The following is an 18,224-nucleotide window of genomic DNA, read 5'->3' on the forward strand; positions in this document are numbered from 1 at the left end:
GTGAGGGTTTAATGGTGGATTTTGAGAGGCCAATAAAAAGAAATATGATCTAGTTTGACATCTCCAAAAGCTAATCACAAGCTCCACGGGAGCTACATCATGAAGGACGCACATACCAGCAAAGGTTTCCCAATGGATTAACAGCTGGTTTTTTTTCCAGGTTGCTTTCACCCTTTATGTGGACACTTTTCTTTCTGACCGAAGTCTCGATCTCTGTTCGAGTCCAATTCAACCATTAAATCTATTTCTCTTCTCCTGAATCGAACGAACAAGCGACAGGAATCGACCCATCATTTCCCAGAAGTGAAATTTGGATCTTTTTAGAAATGCTCTGTGGTAAAAAGTAATAAATAAAAATTTTATGTGTATATTATGGATTAAATTGATAAAAAAATATATTATATAGGGATATATGTATCGTTATTCTTACAATGTTGTGTGTCTCATATATTTTGTCCCGAAAACCTTCTCCTATGACGTGGCTCTCTCTCACAAACCTGGCTTGTGGACCTCACAGTCCCGTGACGAGGTGGACAGAGTCACGTGGCCTAATGTTTATTCTCCTTAAAAAACAGTCCCCAACAGTTTCACGCGGTAGTTGGTGGGCCCACCAGGTGGGGGTGGCATGACGTTCCCTTGCCTGTGTGCCTCTCACGTTGTGAGAGAGATCCAGGTAAAGAAGAGAAGGTTCTGGGGAGGGATGTTTGGTACGTGGTCCCGGACTCCCCGAGCGTTTATTTTCCAAACACCATGGGCCCAACGGATCCAAATTAACGGTTGCCAAGTCTACCCGCTTGGACGATCCAATTCAAGCCACGTGGACGGACCGTGGAACGACGGTCGACTTTAGGACACGAATGCTATCTTGTCGGCATCTTCCGCCTTCCCCCACGAGACGACAAGATTAGCGGGAGGAGGTGCATCTCCAAAAGATCACCGCCTACGTCATCATCTCCCTGTCCACGCACTCTTCTATCGTAGCTGAGGTGGAACCTCCTATTGGACCGCTTCGTCAAGATTCACGTTCGCATCTGATCCGAACGAAGATCCCTGCACAGCACGAATTACTCCAGCAAGATGCTACAGTAATTGAAATTTGTGTGCCTAAATTCCTGAAACAATTGTTCATTTTCGACCAACTAGCCTATGCATTAAGCATTATGCTTTATAGAACTAAATACTGAAAGGAATAATTTAAATTCTTAGATGTAACAATGGCGGGAGGTGGTGCTAAAAGCCTGTTGATTATATAAAGAGAAGAACCATATAGTCACCACCACAGAAAACAACAAAATCGGAATTAGATGATAATGATTAAAACGGAAAGATTGCAGTTCTTCAACAGGATCATCTGAGACAGCTTAATTGGATATATTTGCTGGATTAAGGTGTCACAGAAGCAACCATCTGATTACAACCACTGCCACTAAGAATGAGAACCAAATAACAAACCTTTTCTTGTAGATTTATCCATCAGATAACTACATCCTATTCGCTCGGCCCATCGTCGGTGATGTGGAAACCGTCGATCTTATGAACAACCTCATTGACCCCAACTTTTACCTTCCCGGATGGCCCACTTGAACCATGAGATTCATGGTCGTCTGACACAGCCGGATTCATTTGCCAGATTCTGATAGTCCCATCCTCGGACCCGGAGGCATACGACTCACCACCAGGGGAGAAGCGAACACAGTGAACTGGCCCATGGTGACCTTTGTTACAAGCTGCATACCGAAAACAAACAGTCCTCTAAATAACATATATGTATGATTAGGGCCACTAACCGAACAGATTGATTTTCAAACAGAATGAATTTTGATTGGCATCATTCAGTGAAAAAGATGAACTGACCGATTTCTTCACCCGTGTGGAAATCAAAGACGTGAATCCACATGTCTTCTCCTCCAGCAACGAATTTGTTCCCATCCTTGGGTTCGAGTGAAGCTGACTCCACAGTGCAGGACATGTTGTAGCTTTTTATGAGTCCAAAACTGAACAAATAACAAGATATGGCTTCCATCATAAAATGATTTCTTGAGCATTGCAGACAAGATAGCATGGGATAAGCTTACTGATTTGCATCCCAGAATTTGACGGTTGAGCCATCAGCTGTGGTAATGTAACGACCATCTTGACTAACTTCTGCACTGGTAACAGGTGACTTGGTTTCAAGTGTTTGCACAATTTTTCCACTTTTTACATCCCATAACCTGTGTGATATTTTTGACCAAAAGACATGGTCAACAAATTCAAAAGAAATATTATCTACAGAAAGTCATAAATGGCAACAACAGTGTGAAATATCTTCATTGGAGTCCAGGATTATAGGTCACGTGAGGACAAGCAACAAGAAAAAAATGGGGAAAGCATGTTGCAGTGACATGGGCTAAATGTAGGAACCAATAGAAATCAAAATCGACAGGTAAAATGAATATCTAAAATATACAAGGAATAAACAAAAACAAACCTCACACCTCCCATATCAGTGCACGAACTTAATATTGTCTGGTCACTGTGAAGCCAAGCAACAGTTCTAATTGAGCCAGGTGATTTATCAATTTCTCTTGGAGGTGCATCTGGACAGTTCAAATCAAATATACGTAATATTTTCTCAACCCCTCCAGTCAGCAAAAGATGCGTATCCTGCAAGGAACAACAGACAATCCCATAAGACTAAGTAACAGGAACATGTGTCGGTAATATCTAAATGAACCTACTGCCAAATTTGCCAAGAAGCACTATCCACATGCCAAAAATAGAATGACCACCAAGAGAACCTAAAGAAGCACTTGATTCAGTTCAATTCCATTTTATGAACTCAAGCTTGCAATGGCCAATGAGTTTGCATATAAATGCCAAAAAGGGCCAAAGCTTTGCAAATTGAACCCATAAATGGTGGTCACGAAAATAAGATTTGTCTATTAACTGTAAGTTTGCATTATGACAAACAGATGTCTTGTTTTGGTTTAACAATATCCTGATCCACATAATCAGCAAATAACAATTACAAGCGACCAAATGTGCTGCATCTTGCAAGTAGCAACATAGATTTATACGTATAAATGTCTTATGATATGGCAAGTGGCAACAATGGAGTTATCGTATCAACACAAGATCGTAGCTGGTGAAAACAAACATACTGTTACAAACACAGAGGGTGACTTTGCTGTCAGAATACTATAACAGTGAAGAAATGACAAGGCAGTTGGCAGATTAAGTGCAGTAAAATGTATGATCAACAACAAACAAAACTAAATGTGAAAAGCAAAAAAGGCATAGGACTTAAAAAGACTTGAGGACAACACGAAAGATCCTCATCTACCTCAGAGAAAGCACATGATCGGACTATGTGCTTATGCTCAAATGAGTGCAATTCATTCCCAGTTATTGCATCCCATACTTTTCTGAAAAAAGATGAAGTATAATCACATATCAACAGATCTAATAAGAATGACAGGAAAATAGACTTACTTGCACATGAAATGACAAAAGTATTTAAAAACCATACTGAAACCATATTCTTAGAGCAAGGAAGAAACTCCCTAATGCTAGTACAATAGAATATTTTTGTTGCTATGTGTTCATATAACTAAAGCAAACAGAACGTGACATAGTCTGGGCTCACCAAGAAGACAATCAGATACCCAAGACTTGCCATGATACAGAGTAGCATTAATTATATTTCTCTAGATGCTGTTTGATGATTCAAATGAATGGTTGGTTGATTCGGAGATGGGTGCTAACATGTCCATTGTAAAAGATGATTTAGTTTTTTCTGATCAAAATTTGACATGAGGTGATGTAACAAGAGCAGCTATTGTTGGAGAAACAAGGATATCCACAAGAGGCAAAACTAAAGATAAGCACAAAAGCATCAAATCATGTGTATATGTCAATGAGTTTTAACATATTACTTTGAAAAATGTTGATGGAAAATTTGGTCAGTAAGTAAGAAGAGCTGCATCAGACGATATGATATCATTTCATATTCCTTAAAAAAGTTCTGTTTGTTAATTAGATAATCAATTCTCAGATACATAGGCCTTTTGACATATGAGGTACTTCAAAATAATCAAAGCTAGCATGATTACCATTCAAGAAAGTAAATCATGTCTAAATAACTCGTAACAAATGGAGGTGAAATTGTACGAAGAAAACGTAACACGGGCATATGATACATCAAAAACAAAAACTACTATTACATGCTCTACTAGAAGCATGATATGAAAAAACTTTCCAAAGCAGAAAGCACATGCAAAGATACAAACACAAGATTATAGGATTCAATAGCTTCAATGTGCACAATTAAAAAATGTTCATTCTAAATTGAAGTTCTCTTTAGTTTTCTCATGAACTGACAGTTTCTAGAGCACAAGGGTGACATACGCTGAAAAATCAGCTGATCCAGTAGCAGCACGTAAAGCATTGGTATCAAGGCAACAGCTCCAAACTGCACCCTTGTGCCCTTCAAAAGTTCCGATCCAGTCTCCTGTCTCACCATTTCTGAGCATTGGATTTGCATCTAAATATTTAAAGGTTAATTAGAAATCTATCTTGCTAAAATATTTTGGAATTAACAATTAATATGTAGTTTCTTTCGGAAACTACAAAACAGCTTATATTGCAAAGGAGAGCCAAAAAAAAGGCTTCATTTCAAAATACCTCATGAATAGAACTGTAAGTAAATTGAACGGGCAACAAATAATACAATCTTTTCATCCAAATATATGAATAGCAACTCCATATACACTACTAATAAAAACAGTTCATATACCTATGACAAGATCAATACATGTCAAATGCATTTCAAGTCAAACCTATCTAACATGTGCAATCTGCATGTTGTAGAAAGCAATAGAGAGGACTTAAACTGTGAATAAGTCAAAATACAGGCTTATATGTAAATAAACCATCACACACAATCTATAGAGGGAATGAAGAATGCAAATGAGCATAAAAGGCAATTTCTATGAATTACCATCGAGGACTAGTGTTTATGATACTAAAGATGTGATGGCACTAAGGTCCACAACGGACTTCAAACTGAAAATTAGGATCAACTGATAGCACAGCTTTGTTCCAAACAAGAAATTTGTTAGGCTTCATTACAAATTGCAGAAGAGTTAAGTAAGCGAAACATGACCAAGGAACTGTCAGTTTGAGCTTCCAAGTGTTGAGTGTTCAAAATATAACGTGGAGTAGTTCCATAGAAAGTCCTTACTGAAACCTTCAAAAGATGAGTCTTTATTTTCGATACTTCAGTAGCACAAAGTCTAAGAACATTAAGGTTATTGTACCAAGAGACATTGTACCTAGGGCATTTCATACTTAAAAAGCAAGAGGTGGATAGTAGATGAAAGAGAATCAACGTTTCAGAATCCAATTGTTGTAATCAAGTTTGAGCCTAATCTAATTTGTATTGCTCTCATATTAGGCTTATTTGTACTTGTTAAAGTCAATTAATGCATGTCATGTAACAGTCTTGCATCATAAAAGAATTCATTAGCTCAAAATTAGGAATGATCTTATACATAGAAAAAAGGGCCAACAATTGTTCACATCAGTATAGCATGAGAAGTGGGAGCTAACATAGTATGAAGAGTGATAATGCAGTAAACTCATTATGTTCATTTATTCTTTTTGATATTTGAGATCTTCAAGTGAGCCCGAATAAAGTCGATCAAGTAAAAGAGTAAAAGGTGACAATCACATGCTTTTTTTTTACTAACAGAACAATAATCTCAACTGCCATCTCCTTTTACTTTTATCTTCTCTCTTTGCTCTCTTATCTTCTCTTAGTTCCTTATTTCGTCTCTGGTTTCATCATTAAACCACCACCCCCTGTCATTTTCTCCATATAGTCCTTGACATTCCTGTCTTATTATTAACACCAAGGTTAAAATGTTTGGATTATTCAAACTGCAGATCATTTAACCCATTTTAATATGATGAGTCACCGTACTGAATGCCAAAGACAAACCAGGGCCTTAGAACACCCATAGGCAACATCAAAAAGGTAGCCACTGGCACTGCAGCAATGAACATATTAAGTATTCAACTTATTATCATGGTCTCTTTTCTCTAGATATTGGCAAAGAGAAACAAATCAAGTTTCTGCTACCATCATTTTAGATCTGAAAGATATAATGTTCAAATGTAAGGAGCTGCAAACAATTTATGAAAGATGTCAAGTGAAAGGATTGATGTATTTGTCCAATTTATTCTCTAGAAAAAACAATATGCCTATCGATTTTTCTGATTCAAAATGCCTATCGATCCTATAACAATCTTTCTAATGGCAGATCAATATTCCAAAGAAATCATATAATCAACGTTTAGCGCGATCTACAATAAATCATATGATCAACATCTACCGATTAATCACTCCTCGTGAATAAAGTTTTTCTCAATGGAAAGCGAAATGCCAGTTAAGTGCAGATCAAAAGATCCAGTAGGAAAGATCAATTATCCTCTTATTCCTCATTTCGAGAACGGAGCAAATCAGAAGAATCGCTCACCCTTGCTCGCGCTGATGAGGAAGAACCCATCCGGCGTAACGGGGCTGTAGAACAAGTCCACGACCGGCCGCGAGTGCCCATGGCACACAAGAGGAACCGCTACCTTCTTCTTGTCCATCGATTCGACAACGCCACGAGAGGTCCAGACTCAAGAATTACAACCCGATACTAAACCCTAATCCTAGCCCAAGAAACCCTAATCAGAAATCCACCTCCAAAATTCCAAAAAACAGAAACGAAGATGGAAACGGACAGCGATCCTCTCTGGAGATCGCGAACAACAAAACTTTATCTACAATATAGTTGTCGAAGATTAATCTGAAAAAAGAAGAGAAGCGGAAAACTCTATAAAGAACGAGGGCTAGGCAGGCGGACGGCGACCCAAGGGGCTGTGTTCTTATACGAGAAAGGAGGAACAGAACGAAATATCGGTCGTCCGATGTCGTTTCAACGGTGATGAAGACTTCATAAGTTTCTCCCTCGACGCCAACCCGATCGAGACATGCTGAACTGGTAAATGCTACGGTACGTTGGCTGAATCACTCCAGTACTGTTCCAGAGCGATGTGGATTGTTACAGGCTTATGTGGTGGTACGGGCTTCACACGTCGACCCTGAAAGACACATCACCTCGAAATTGCCGGAGTGATTCAGACATGCTAAATAGCAGTGTCTTAAAAGAACCATATGGGTTATATCAATTACTTTTGGGTTGAGTAAACCCATAAGAAGTAGAAAATGGTAATGCGATTATATTTGCAATATCTCAATCTGATTAGTTCCACATCAAAATGGCACTGTGATAAACCATGTAATTATTGGATTTTGTCATGAAATTATCTTCTTTGCTGTTTGGAAAAATGGTGAACAATGAAATCATCTTGAACACAAATCTTAAGAACAAATGTCACTTGCAATGATTGATAGATGTGAAGATCGTTCTTGAGATATAGCATGAGAAAGCAATCAGATTGAAAGACACCAACAGGAAGCTCGTAAGACGAACACAAGTTCGCAACCCCTTTCATTCGACACGCAGATCAAACCCTGCACAACAAGTAGCAGCAGCTGAATCTGATGAAAACCAAGGAACAAGGAAAGCTTAGTAATGAATGCGTAGCGCTTACTGCGCGAACTCGATGTTGATGATGGAAGCCGTCGAGCTCGCAATCATCTGAAACGCTGCGTTTGACAGGACCAACGTCGTGCCGTTGGTGGACGGCATCGAGTTCAGCATGCTGCCCTGATCGACGACCTTGACCTGGACTGTGCTGCCGTTGACGCAGGCCTTCGGAGTGGGCGAGCTGAGGCATCGGACAGTGTACGCCCTCCCGCAAGCTGCGCCGTTGTCCCATACCCCCTCGCCCGCCGCCGCGAAGAGGTTGTTTGGAGGAAACCGGCTCGTGTCTCCGCCAAAGCAGACCGTGGCTGGGAGGAGCGGACGGCGGTGTCAGATGGAGAAGATTAACACGCTGCGGTCATGAACGAGGACACTCACGAGTGTAAGGCGGGCCGTAGTAGGCGGCAGTGCCCACATCCGCGACGCAGAGGCGGAGGAAGAGGGAGAAGAAGAGAGCGCAACGTGGGAGGATTTTCCAGGGCGTGGACATGGTCGAGGGCTTTGGAAAGAAGAGCCTGGAGGAGCAGTCAATGGCCTGAAGAGGGAGAGCTTGCTGTCATCATCAGCTGAGCTATCAGATATCAGAAAAAATGTCCTCATGACTAGAGATCCAATCTGATTCGCCAGTTTTACACATCTATCGTCATCATTCTCTGCTAATCTTGATGGTTTATGCTTGGAAACGAATGCAAAGGGTTTCTTAATGGTTTGGTTGAGAAGTCAAGAAGAGACAGCGAGGGAAAGGGATCAGGGTTTGACTGGTAGCAGATCTGAAGCTACAAGCAGGTCCATGTGAAGTTTACGCACCAACAAATGGTCGCTCTGAAGTGCACATCAGTCTATCAAAACAAAGAAAGATGATAGGTGGACAGCGTCCTTCTAGCTATGTTACTGAATCCTACTGAAACCTGACGTGAAATGTTTCAGTGATGCTTGTGCTTGTGAGCTTCTGAAACTGATGATATATGATTGAAATGTTAGATTTTGCTGCATCTTAGTTCATTTAGTACAAGGATTTTTATTTTGGCTTCAGTCACTGGAGAGATCATAGGGTGATTGATGTCCTGAACCAAGCAATAACATAGGAAATCAACTGTTTGGAAGATTTCTAAGGTAATACTGCATTCAAAGATGACCTTTTTCTGCATGACCAATGTATATATCATGTGAAGAACCAAGTAAAATGATCTCCAGGACATGCCCACTGCTTCTAAAGGATGTGTTTCTCCTTAACTTGGGTTGCAGAGTTCTGACTACATTCATACCAGCAGGAGATGGACACAAGGTTAAGAAAAAACAAATGTGCAGAAGCAGCAACATAAACATAGAAATAGAAGACAACACCAAATGAAAAGATCAAGGAGCTTTACCTCTCAGGCTTGGAACCAGGATCATAGGCTCTGGGAATAAACTCCAGGTTTCCTCTGAGGGATTGAACAAAGGATGAAGAAGTAAACTGCTGTTCCCAGGAAACTTCCTACTGACAACTTTGGCAGTACCCCAGGACTGTGATGATGTCACATCAAAATGGTTTAAACATGGTCTGGTCCTGCAGAGCAACTGCAGCCATAGATGTCCAATGGACACTCATTTGTCTGCCATATTATTTATTCTAAGCAATGCTTCAGAACCTACAGAAATCAATGGCTATCAACACTGTGGGTGATGTATCTTTTTAGGCTTGTTCTGAGAAGGGTGTGAATCATCAATCTATTTAAATCCCTCATCTGTATTCCCTCCTCAGGGGAAGTAATGAGGAGAGATGACAAAAGGATGCCAATTAGTCTTACAAAGCTCACATAGTTTCCAATCTTACATTGTAATGAGTATTATCAGAAGCATTTTGGACATGGCAACAACATTGTTGTCCTAAAAAAAAACAGTCTTTGTTTACCATTAATTGATATTTGTCTATCTATCTATACAAATAAAAACTTGATGAAGAAGAAATTGGTATGGAGATCAACATGTAATAAATTTTGATACTAATCCAACTCCTAGAAAAAGAAAAAAAGAATGATCAACATTTAATTAGTATATTATTTTTATAATAATATAAGATTGGCTGGGTTAGAAATATTAATATGCGAAAGACTAAGAGAGATAAACCAACTCCTAGAAAAAGAAAAAATAATGGTCAACATTTAGTTAGTATTTTTTAATAATAATATGAGATTGTGGATTAATGTGTGTGACACTAAAAGAGATAAACTAAAAGAGAATAGTTTTGAGAATAAAAAGAATCAAATTATATATTAGATTTTATTTATAATCGAATAAAATTAAGCTTTGTTTTTGTTGTATATTAGGCTTTATATATGCTGTTATATAATTTTTTCAGGATAACTTCTCGCTCGCTTAAATATTAAAATTGAGTTGAGGCAGTGGAAAGCTAGAAAATTTTGGACATATCTTTATTAGTAGATATGTTTTTATTATATAAGTACACTTTGTATCTAATAAAATATTGACAGAAAATCTAAACTTATGGGTTTTGTAAAAGTCTAAAGGACCTCTCATGAATGTCAAGTTTAATTTGTGTAATGATATGAACTTATGGTAAATGTTGGTTTTATGATTGCATAGATTCGCACACTTGTGGATTTATGTTACGATTATTATTTTTAAATTAAAGGAATATATTGCAATAGACTTGGAGGTATTTAGAAAATTTTGCTCGGCAACTATACAAAAATACATTTAAGTTCATTTGAATGATGATTTACTTAATCAGGAGATGCAACTTAACTTCTATTTTATACATTTATAATTTTTAAATATATTTATTATTTTTAATTTATTAAATTTTCTTCACATTATTTGTACATCATTAATATATAGCATTTCTAATGAGTAGAAAACAAGATTCAGAGTGAAATTATGGTAAAGCAGATAACACTAGGATATAATCATTAATCAATGACCACCAAATTCGTTGTATAAGAACAACAAAAAAAACACACACATTTACAAACAAATAAAAGATAATTGTAATTTTGTTTTATATTATTAGAGAATATAAATGCAAGCAAGAGTTCAAAAAGGCCATTTCCAAAAATACGTAGGGATTGCACATAACATCTCCCGGTAGTGCAGACTCTTCTTGATTCTTGAAGGAGGGAGCTCTCCTTGTACCGCCATCTTCTTGGTTCTGAGAGAGAGAGAGAGAGAGAGAGAGAGAGAGAGAGAGAGAGAGATCATGGCGGCAAACATGACGGAGGACGAGGCGTGGTTGAATTTCATGGAACAGACGATCAGGGCGGACGTGGAGTTTCTGGAGGAGGTCAGGGCGGAGGTGAGGGAGCTGAGGCGGGCGTACGCGAGGCGGTGGCCGCGCATGAGCAGAGAGCTCACCATCGACACCGTGACCCGGTACTACGTCCGCGCGATCTCGGTATTGGAGAACGACCTGATCCAGGACAGAAGGTTGGTCGCGGAATTCCTGCAGCAGCAGCAGCAGCAGCGGCAGGTGGTGGAGGGAGCGCGCCGGCATCTGATGACGCCCATCTTTGGATTTCTTGCGTCCCCACTCGGCAGGTCCCTCCTCTTCTACGTCCTCAGAACGTGTATTAGTTTCTATTTCTCTTGAGCATACACCTTCCGAAGTTGCGGTTTCCCTGTTGAGTTCTGTGGACTCGTTTTGATGGAAGAGATTAAGAAGAACTCGAGATTGGGGTTTACTGATTGCTCGTCTTGGTTGCCTTCTTGTTAATGGGAAAAGCAGTAAGCTCATGTCCAAGATATAGAAGCTTGTGTTCCTTCTTCTTCTTCTTCTTCTTCTTCTTCTTCAAATCTATTATCTTTTATTGATTTTATCTTGCAAGAAGCACAATGGATATCACAAAGGATCATGAATTTTTCTCATCCGGTTTCTTCTTTCCTTTCCCGAGTCTTTCTCGATGGATCCTACACATACATGCAGTCAAATTTGGTGCTGTCCAAAATGTTGAATCTCATTCGACTTAACGTATATCTCTTTTTTTTCAAGCGAGATAAATCAAAGTTGGGCACGAAATAGTTAAGAAGCCTAATAAAGATGGCTCGACCCGAGGTGGTAATTTGTTCGGAGGTGGCTTGACGGAAGCTGATCTCATCAGAGCTTCGGATGCCATGCAGAACTAATACCGGGATACGATGAGTTAACAAATCATGCACGAGCCACATTTCTTATGCATGTCGTAAGCGAAGAAGGCGATTTTTTATTCTTGACGTTGAAATGATTGGATAGTTTTTATTGGTCAATGTTAGTGCTAAAATATTTTAGAGAAATTTTCAAACCCTAATTCTTTATTAGTAGGTATGATACATCGTATCAACATTTCAAATATATAAATATGTCAAATAAAATATAATTGAATTTGATGCATCAAATATGTTAGATAAAATTTTAAATCATCTGACTCTACGGTGTCAAACTAAAAGGGAGCTTAGAAGCACATGTACCTTATCTCGACAAAGTATTTGATGGAGGAACTAAGATGATTTAACTTATGGAGGCGAAGTTGGTGTCAAAAGGTTTGAACATAGAATAAAAAGATACAAAAGCAAATACTCTTGAAGAATATGTTATAATGCTATCATTCGAGTTGTTGCGAAGGAAGCAATACACAAATAGAGATTATGTTGAGAGTTAGAGACACATGATCCAAACAATGGCATACTAATTTCAGTGAAACCAGTGGACTTCGGGAGCTACTAAGCATTAGACTATCCTAGAGCTGTGTTTCGTCCGAGTGTGACCCGAGACCAGGTGGACGAAGGTCGATTGCCAAAGAAGCAAACATAAACAGAGATGACAAAGGCCCTACGATGTGTTGACATAGGTCACCATAGAGGTGACATGGTGTAAGGATCATGATAGAATAATTCAATATAATACGTCATATATAGAAGAGGTCCCATGAAAGACTTGATTATATGGATGTACGATCATAAGTTATTGAAATCTCCACTTCTGTGAATAATACGATAATAAAAATAATTATGGATTTAAAGAGTGAATGTTATGATACCACAAAGGTAGGTTTTCTATGTATCGAATTTTACATCAAATGAAAGTCTTGATCATTAGCATATGAGTACTACTTATCACGATAAGAAAATTTTGAGTGCAAATACTAGTAAGTCTCATGAGATAAGCTTGATCATATAGAGGTATGATTTAAATGACTGGAGTGTTGGATCATTAAAGTCTTGGAAGGATATAGCTAAGGATATATGATATAAATGATCGTAGAAGTTTGACATATGGAATAAGAAAATTAATAAGGTTAATGTTTGTTAATTATATATCAGTTGGTTAATATCTCATATTCAAAATATGTTATGATGGCAAATTTTATTATTGCTTTTTCTCAACTTCTTTTTTCTTGAATTTCAAAACATATCTACAAGAGAGAAAAAGATTGTCAAACCACGATGGAGGAGATTAAGAGTGAGGAAAGCCGTGGGCAGTGCCTTTTCTCTCTCTCTCTCTCTATGTTTCAGTTTGAGGAGGGAATATTTGAAGGCAAGTCTCCGTCAACATTGGTACGTCGTCAATCTTAATCTCTAAACTATATTCCATGGTGATTTCTCATCAGCACGTGTGCTTATATAAGTTGACATCTGATTGGAATCCTAAATGAAAGTTTAAGAGACAGTGATGTAAGGAAATGCATTAAAAAATATTTATCTCCAACTTCAAATACTTTTAGCAATATAATATGTTTCATAATAAAGCTAAGGATGCCATAGTACATAACGAGCATCGTTGATCACGATCGAGAGTCGATCCTCGTGACAAAAATTTTGTTGAAAAGATGGATGGAGAATTTAACGATTAAGATATTATAGAAAGATTATGTCGAGAAACACTTTTGGTTGTCCCAATCGATAGGGTGGGTTTAATCGGGTTCAACATGAAGAAACTTGAATATGTCAATGTTATCTATGTAAGCCCAATTTGATTTAGTCTCGTATGATAAAAAAATATATAATATGATCGACAAAAAAGCTCAAATATTTGCTCGGGATTAAGGTGGATTCGAGTACATACTCTATGATTGACCTGCACGAAGATTAAGATAGGGATCTTTAAATCAAATAGGAAAAACAAATCAAACCCACTATGAACCTAAACAGAATCAGTTCCTAATTAATTTGGTCTGAATCATTTCATCAATAATTCAGTTTTGAAGACTATAAATGGTTAGAGGATACTCTTTTTCGATTATGTTAATTGATTGGGACCGAATTGAACTAATTTTAATTTAAAAAATACTAACTCAATCCAAAGGTCTTAGAAACCCTAAAATCCTTCCTAAACTCGATGAGTTCATCGCCCTTCTTTCGTCTCCGTGACTTTTCCTCCTCGTTTCCTTCTTGGCTTTATTCACTCATTTCAGGTATAAATCTTTTTTTTTTGTCATCTTTATTTATTACCAATCTTTTTGTTGATTTGAATGCATTACTGTATATTCTCATCATAGAAAAAAAGAAGACATATATGAAGTTATTATTCCTGTAAGGCATCTTTCAATAAAAAAAAATCACTTATGCATACATCCAATTGTTTAGAATGTTTAGAATAATATTTATAATATAAATTTTTTTAGAATGTAAGTCCAATTAGATCAAAATTCTAGTTTGATTCAATTAAACTAAATCGATTCACTAACCTGGATTGGTTCATTTGATTTATATATATATATATATATATATATATATATATATATATACTTAGAATTAAAAATTAATTAACTAGTTAACTAAACTGGTTTAAGTGAGTTTAAATAATTCAAATAAGTCTAAAATGTTTCTGATTAGAGTACTTGCTTTAATCGAGCTTAACTTCGATTCGACCCTTAATGGTTGAACCTCTTTGAATACTCCTATTGGGAAGGATCCAACCTCTTTGAACACTCCTATTGGGAGAGGTTTTTGACGTAATCACTCTAATACTTAAGTAAATAACGGATAAACATAAATAATTTTAATAAATAAATAATTATTGATTTTGATTATTTTGTCTCAGGTAGATTTTTATAACGAATTAGTTGAGAAGAATATTTCTTTCGCATTTGGTCATTGGCCTTCTCATGTTAATTAGGTTGCCACACGTCAAACCCTCATTGGTACGAATATTTTTTATATCATTTGTCTTTATCCAAAAGGGTGCTTTAGGAGCTCTAATCATCATTGGGTTAGGCGACCTTTGAGATAGGTGTGTTAAGGTAGTAATCGCCCTAATTATTTTGACCGACCTACCTATGTCGAGCATCCAGACGCCCTATCCACATCAGGTCGAATCAACCTACACGTCAGGCACTTAGTGGTCAGCCTGGTTGCTTTAGGTGCTTGGTCAACCTAGTTGTGTTGGGGATTGGGTTGACCAGGGCATGTCAAGCACTTGGCCGACTTGATCACTTTGGGGGATTTGGCTGACCTAATTGCATTGGGTGCTGGCCTCCCTACTCACTTTGGGTGTTTGCGTTACCTAACCACCTCCAGCATTGGTCGACCTAGCCATCTTAGGCGTTGGTCAACTTGGTCGCATCAAGAAATGATCAACTTGGTTGCATTGGGAGTTGGTCAACCTAGCCACCTCAAGCATAGGTCAATCTCGCAACCTTGGGCATTGGCTAACTCGGCCACCTCATATGTTGGTTGACCTTGACATCTCAAGCGTCAGTTAACTTGGCCGGCATTGTTCAACCTAACCACTTTGAGCATTATGACTTCGCCACCTTGGCCGATGGCCAACTTGCCCACATATGGTGTTGGTCGAGCTATCCATATCAAGTGCTTGGATGACTTGCCCACATCAAGCAAGTGGGCTCGATGTTAGAGAGCATGTGAACATGTTGGCGTCAAATTATTTTTTATTTGAGGATGTATTGGACACCTTAAATGCTCTCGTCCACAAAGAATTCACGCATTAGACATTTATGTTTGCGAAAGGCGTGTCACTTATCATGATATTTTTTGTTTGTGAATGATGAATTGACTGTTAATGATGCTTATGTCCATGAATCCGTCAACCATTGGAATAATTTTTATCCATAGGTACGTGTCAAATACTTCATATACTTTTGTCAATGAAAGCACATCACACATTGGAGACTCTTATATTCACGAAGGACAAGTCGGATAATGAGATGCTTTGAGCTATTTCAACCATGTTATCCTCAAATGAAATATTTCGGATCATTTTAGTTGTATTGTGATTGAAAGGAATGATTTGAATTGTATCAGATGAACTAACACTCTAGAGAGCATTTAAGGTTATATCAACTATAATGTCATTGTAGAGAGTGCTTTGGTCCATAGCAATTGTCGATTGAATTATTTTCTCATAGAGCACTTTGAGTCATGTTAGTCGCATTATAATTGTAGAAATCACCTCGACCATGTTGTTATCATAGGGTGCACTTCGAATCATGATTGATAATACTTTAAGCTACGTTGACTACGTTATAGATTAGGGGTGAAGGACTTATTTCTAAAATATCAGTTGTTAGTCGTATTGTGGATCGAAGGCAAAGCACCCTGGCTAGAGTGCCCATTGAGCGAGTTAGTTGAATGATATTTTTATGATATGGGTAGCGCCAAAATGATAGTATAGATGTTTGTGATATCTGGATCAGTCAAATTCGATTTGAATCGACGTGCGTAAGAAGTTTGATACAGCCAAAAGGAAGCTTGAATGCTTATTCAGGGATTGAGATAGATTTGGTGGTCGACGTATATGAAAATCAAGATAAGATGCGGTTTCTAACATGATTTCTTTGACCCTCAAATTAGTATATGATAAATGTAAAATAAATTTAATGAATAATCATTAAACATGATCATCGTGCCCTAGGTAACTTTTTTATAATGAGTTAACCATGGAAAATATTTCCATAGCATTTATCCATTATCGTTCTCATGTTCATTGGCCTATAATCCGTCAAATATTTTGAATGTTAATATTGTCAACATTCAAAATTTATCAATTGAAAAATACAATTTAAGCTAATTATGCAAATCCATATAAAAAATGAAAAACCAATCCACTGTCATCCTACTTGGAGCAGGCTTGACTAATTTCTATTCAGGTGGACATACTGTTTGTTACATACCAAATCATAAATGGTTAAAATAATAATAATAATAATAATAATAATAATAATAATAATAATAATAATAATAATAATAATAATAATAATAATAATAATAATAATAAACCACCTAGTGAACATATCTTTTTATTTGATACATATGTCTGTGGTTGCCTAACAAAATATGAATTCATACTTAGTTTATACCAATTGGTTGTCTCATATCTAAAGTTTTCCTGCAAAGACCAAGAGAAGGAACTGCTTCCCTTCTCTTTTCCATGTATCAGTGGAGCTGTGCCCTCTGAGCTACCAAGTTCAATTGGATGTATCTATCAAAAGCTGCAAACTCTTGCTGGTTTCCAAAGATAACCTCTCACACCCTTTACCTAACCATTTATTATTTTGGAGGAGGTGGTTAGCTTGCCTCTTGATGAATGCAACAAATCTTGCATTAGATGATGCGTAGGGAATCTACATGTGATTTCGCATCATAGTTTGTAAAAATAAGATTAGTTTATAAGGATTGATGAGTATATTATTATCAATTTAAGCTTAAATATTTTGATTAGTGATTTAATCAAACAAAATTGATTTGTCAATTAGTCTATAGGATAGAGACGTGATATTTGGTATAAGAATCAATCTAATATTTGGGTTGTTAGATGATTTGGAGTCAATCATTAAGCTACGTCTCATATACACCATGCTAGGATTTTATTTGAGCTATGTTTATCTTTGACAAGGATGTCAATTAGCTTATTTGAGGTTATGGTTTTTAGACTGAAACCATCAACTTAGTGTATATGTTCTTATATTGAAACGAATTAGATTACTAACATCTACCTCAACACCCTCATTTGTAATGTTATAACAGATTGTCATTTGTAATGTTATAACAAGGATGATTCCTAGGATGGATAGTGTTAGTCTATAGGTTCGTCATTAATTCGATTTTTGATATAATCTCACCTGATCTCAATTTTAAATTTTATCATACAACCAACCAATGGGAGTAATAAGTATTAGGATTTTTCCGACTTAGTTGATACTCGATGTAATAAAAATCTAAAATCTTAGGATGAAATGTGAGAAGCGGAGAGGAGAGAAAAGAGCAAATGACCCTTATTTATAATATTGGATCATTAAAGATTAGTATTTTTCGAATCATTTCTAATTCAAAGTATGACTTATAATGACATGGTAGATTTGGTCAGCTTGTTGTATTATTATTTTGATAGATTGATGTTTGTGCGTCTAAGTCTCAATAGGGTAATGAATATTATCCATGTAAATAGATTGAGGTTATTGCACATGAAGTGACCTACCGAAAGGAACTACGGTGCGAAAGAAAAGCAATGAGGGCATATGCAATGGTAGCAATGGCCCCAAAATATCGGACTATGGAGCCAAAACCTTTCACGAGAGCTCATGTGGAGCCATGTTTACCTTCTTTAGAGGAAGATAAGATGGAAGAAAGGACCGGAAATGGGGGATCAGATGT

General features: G+C 37.2%; 2 protein-coding genes across 3 annotated transcripts; both read right to left on the minus strand.

Annotated features, from left to right (window-relative positions):
• Positions 1-1,352: 1,352 nt before the first annotated feature.
• On the minus strand, positions 1,353-7,056 carry LOC135606006 (uncharacterized). Its single transcript, XM_065096689.1, has 7 exons — positions 6,522-7,056; positions 4,390-4,525; positions 3,326-3,407; positions 2,471-2,646; positions 2,076-2,213; positions 1,855-1,994; positions 1,353-1,727 (listed from the first exon to the last, which is right to left on the minus strand). The coding sequence occupies exons 1-7, from the start codon at positions 6,637-6,639 to the stop codon at positions 1,489-1,491; spliced, it is 1,029 nt and encodes a 342-aa protein (XP_064952761.1). The 5' UTR covers positions 6,640-7,056; the 3' UTR covers positions 1,353-1,488.
• Positions 7,057-7,444: 388 nt separating this feature from the next.
• Positions 7,445-9,134, minus strand: LOC135583955 (EG45-like domain containing protein). 2 transcript variants are annotated; one of them, XM_065096690.1, is made up of 4 exons: positions 9,011-9,134; positions 8,019-8,175; positions 7,648-7,948; positions 7,445-7,567 (listed from the first exon to the last, which is right to left on the minus strand). In XM_065096690.1, exons 2-4 carry the CDS (start codon positions 8,128-8,130, stop codon positions 7,561-7,563), a joined length of 420 nt encoding a protein of 139 aa, XP_064952762.1. In that variant the 5' UTR covers positions 8,131-8,175; positions 9,011-9,134; the 3' UTR covers positions 7,445-7,560. The 2 variants fall into 2 exon arrangements, with proteins under 2 accessions (XP_064952762.1, XP_064952763.1); XM_065096691.1 differs by lacking the exon at positions 9,011-9,134 and having other exon boundaries at positions 8,019-8,852.
• Between the last annotated feature and the right edge of the window lie 9,090 nt (positions 9,135-18,224).

This window comes from Musa acuminata, chromosome BXJ2-2 (genome assembly GCF_036884655.1).
Source record: "Musa acuminata AAA Group cultivar baxijiao chromosome BXJ2-2, Cavendish_Baxijiao_AAA, whole genome shotgun sequence".
NCBI classification, from domain to species: Eukaryota; Viridiplantae; Streptophyta; class Magnoliopsida; order Zingiberales; family Musaceae; genus Musa; species Musa acuminata.

Excerpts from the sequence above, each read along its gene's own strand:
- LOC135606006 (XM_065096689.1), bottom strand. The coding sequence starts at position 6,639 with ATGGACAAGAAGAAGGTAGCGGTTCCTCTTGTGTGCCATGGGCACTCG. Across the intron at positions 2,647-3,325 it reads GATCATGTGCTTTCTCTGAG|GATACGCATCTTTTGCTGAC; the intron begins GTAGATGAGGAT and ends TGTTCCTTGCAG. Across the intron at positions 2,214-2,470 it reads ACTGATATGGGAGGTGTGAG|GTTATGGGATGTAAAAAGTG; the intron begins GTTTGTTTTTGT and ends AATATCACACAG.
- LOC135583955 (XM_065096690.1), bottom strand. The coding sequence starts at position 8,130 with ATGTCCACGCCCTGGAAAATCCTCCCACGTTGCGCTCTCTTCTTCTCC. Across the intron at positions 7,949-8,018 it reads CTACGGCCCGCCTTACACTC|CCACGGTCTGCTTTGGCGGA; the intron begins GTGAGTGTCCTC and ends CGCTCCTCCCAG.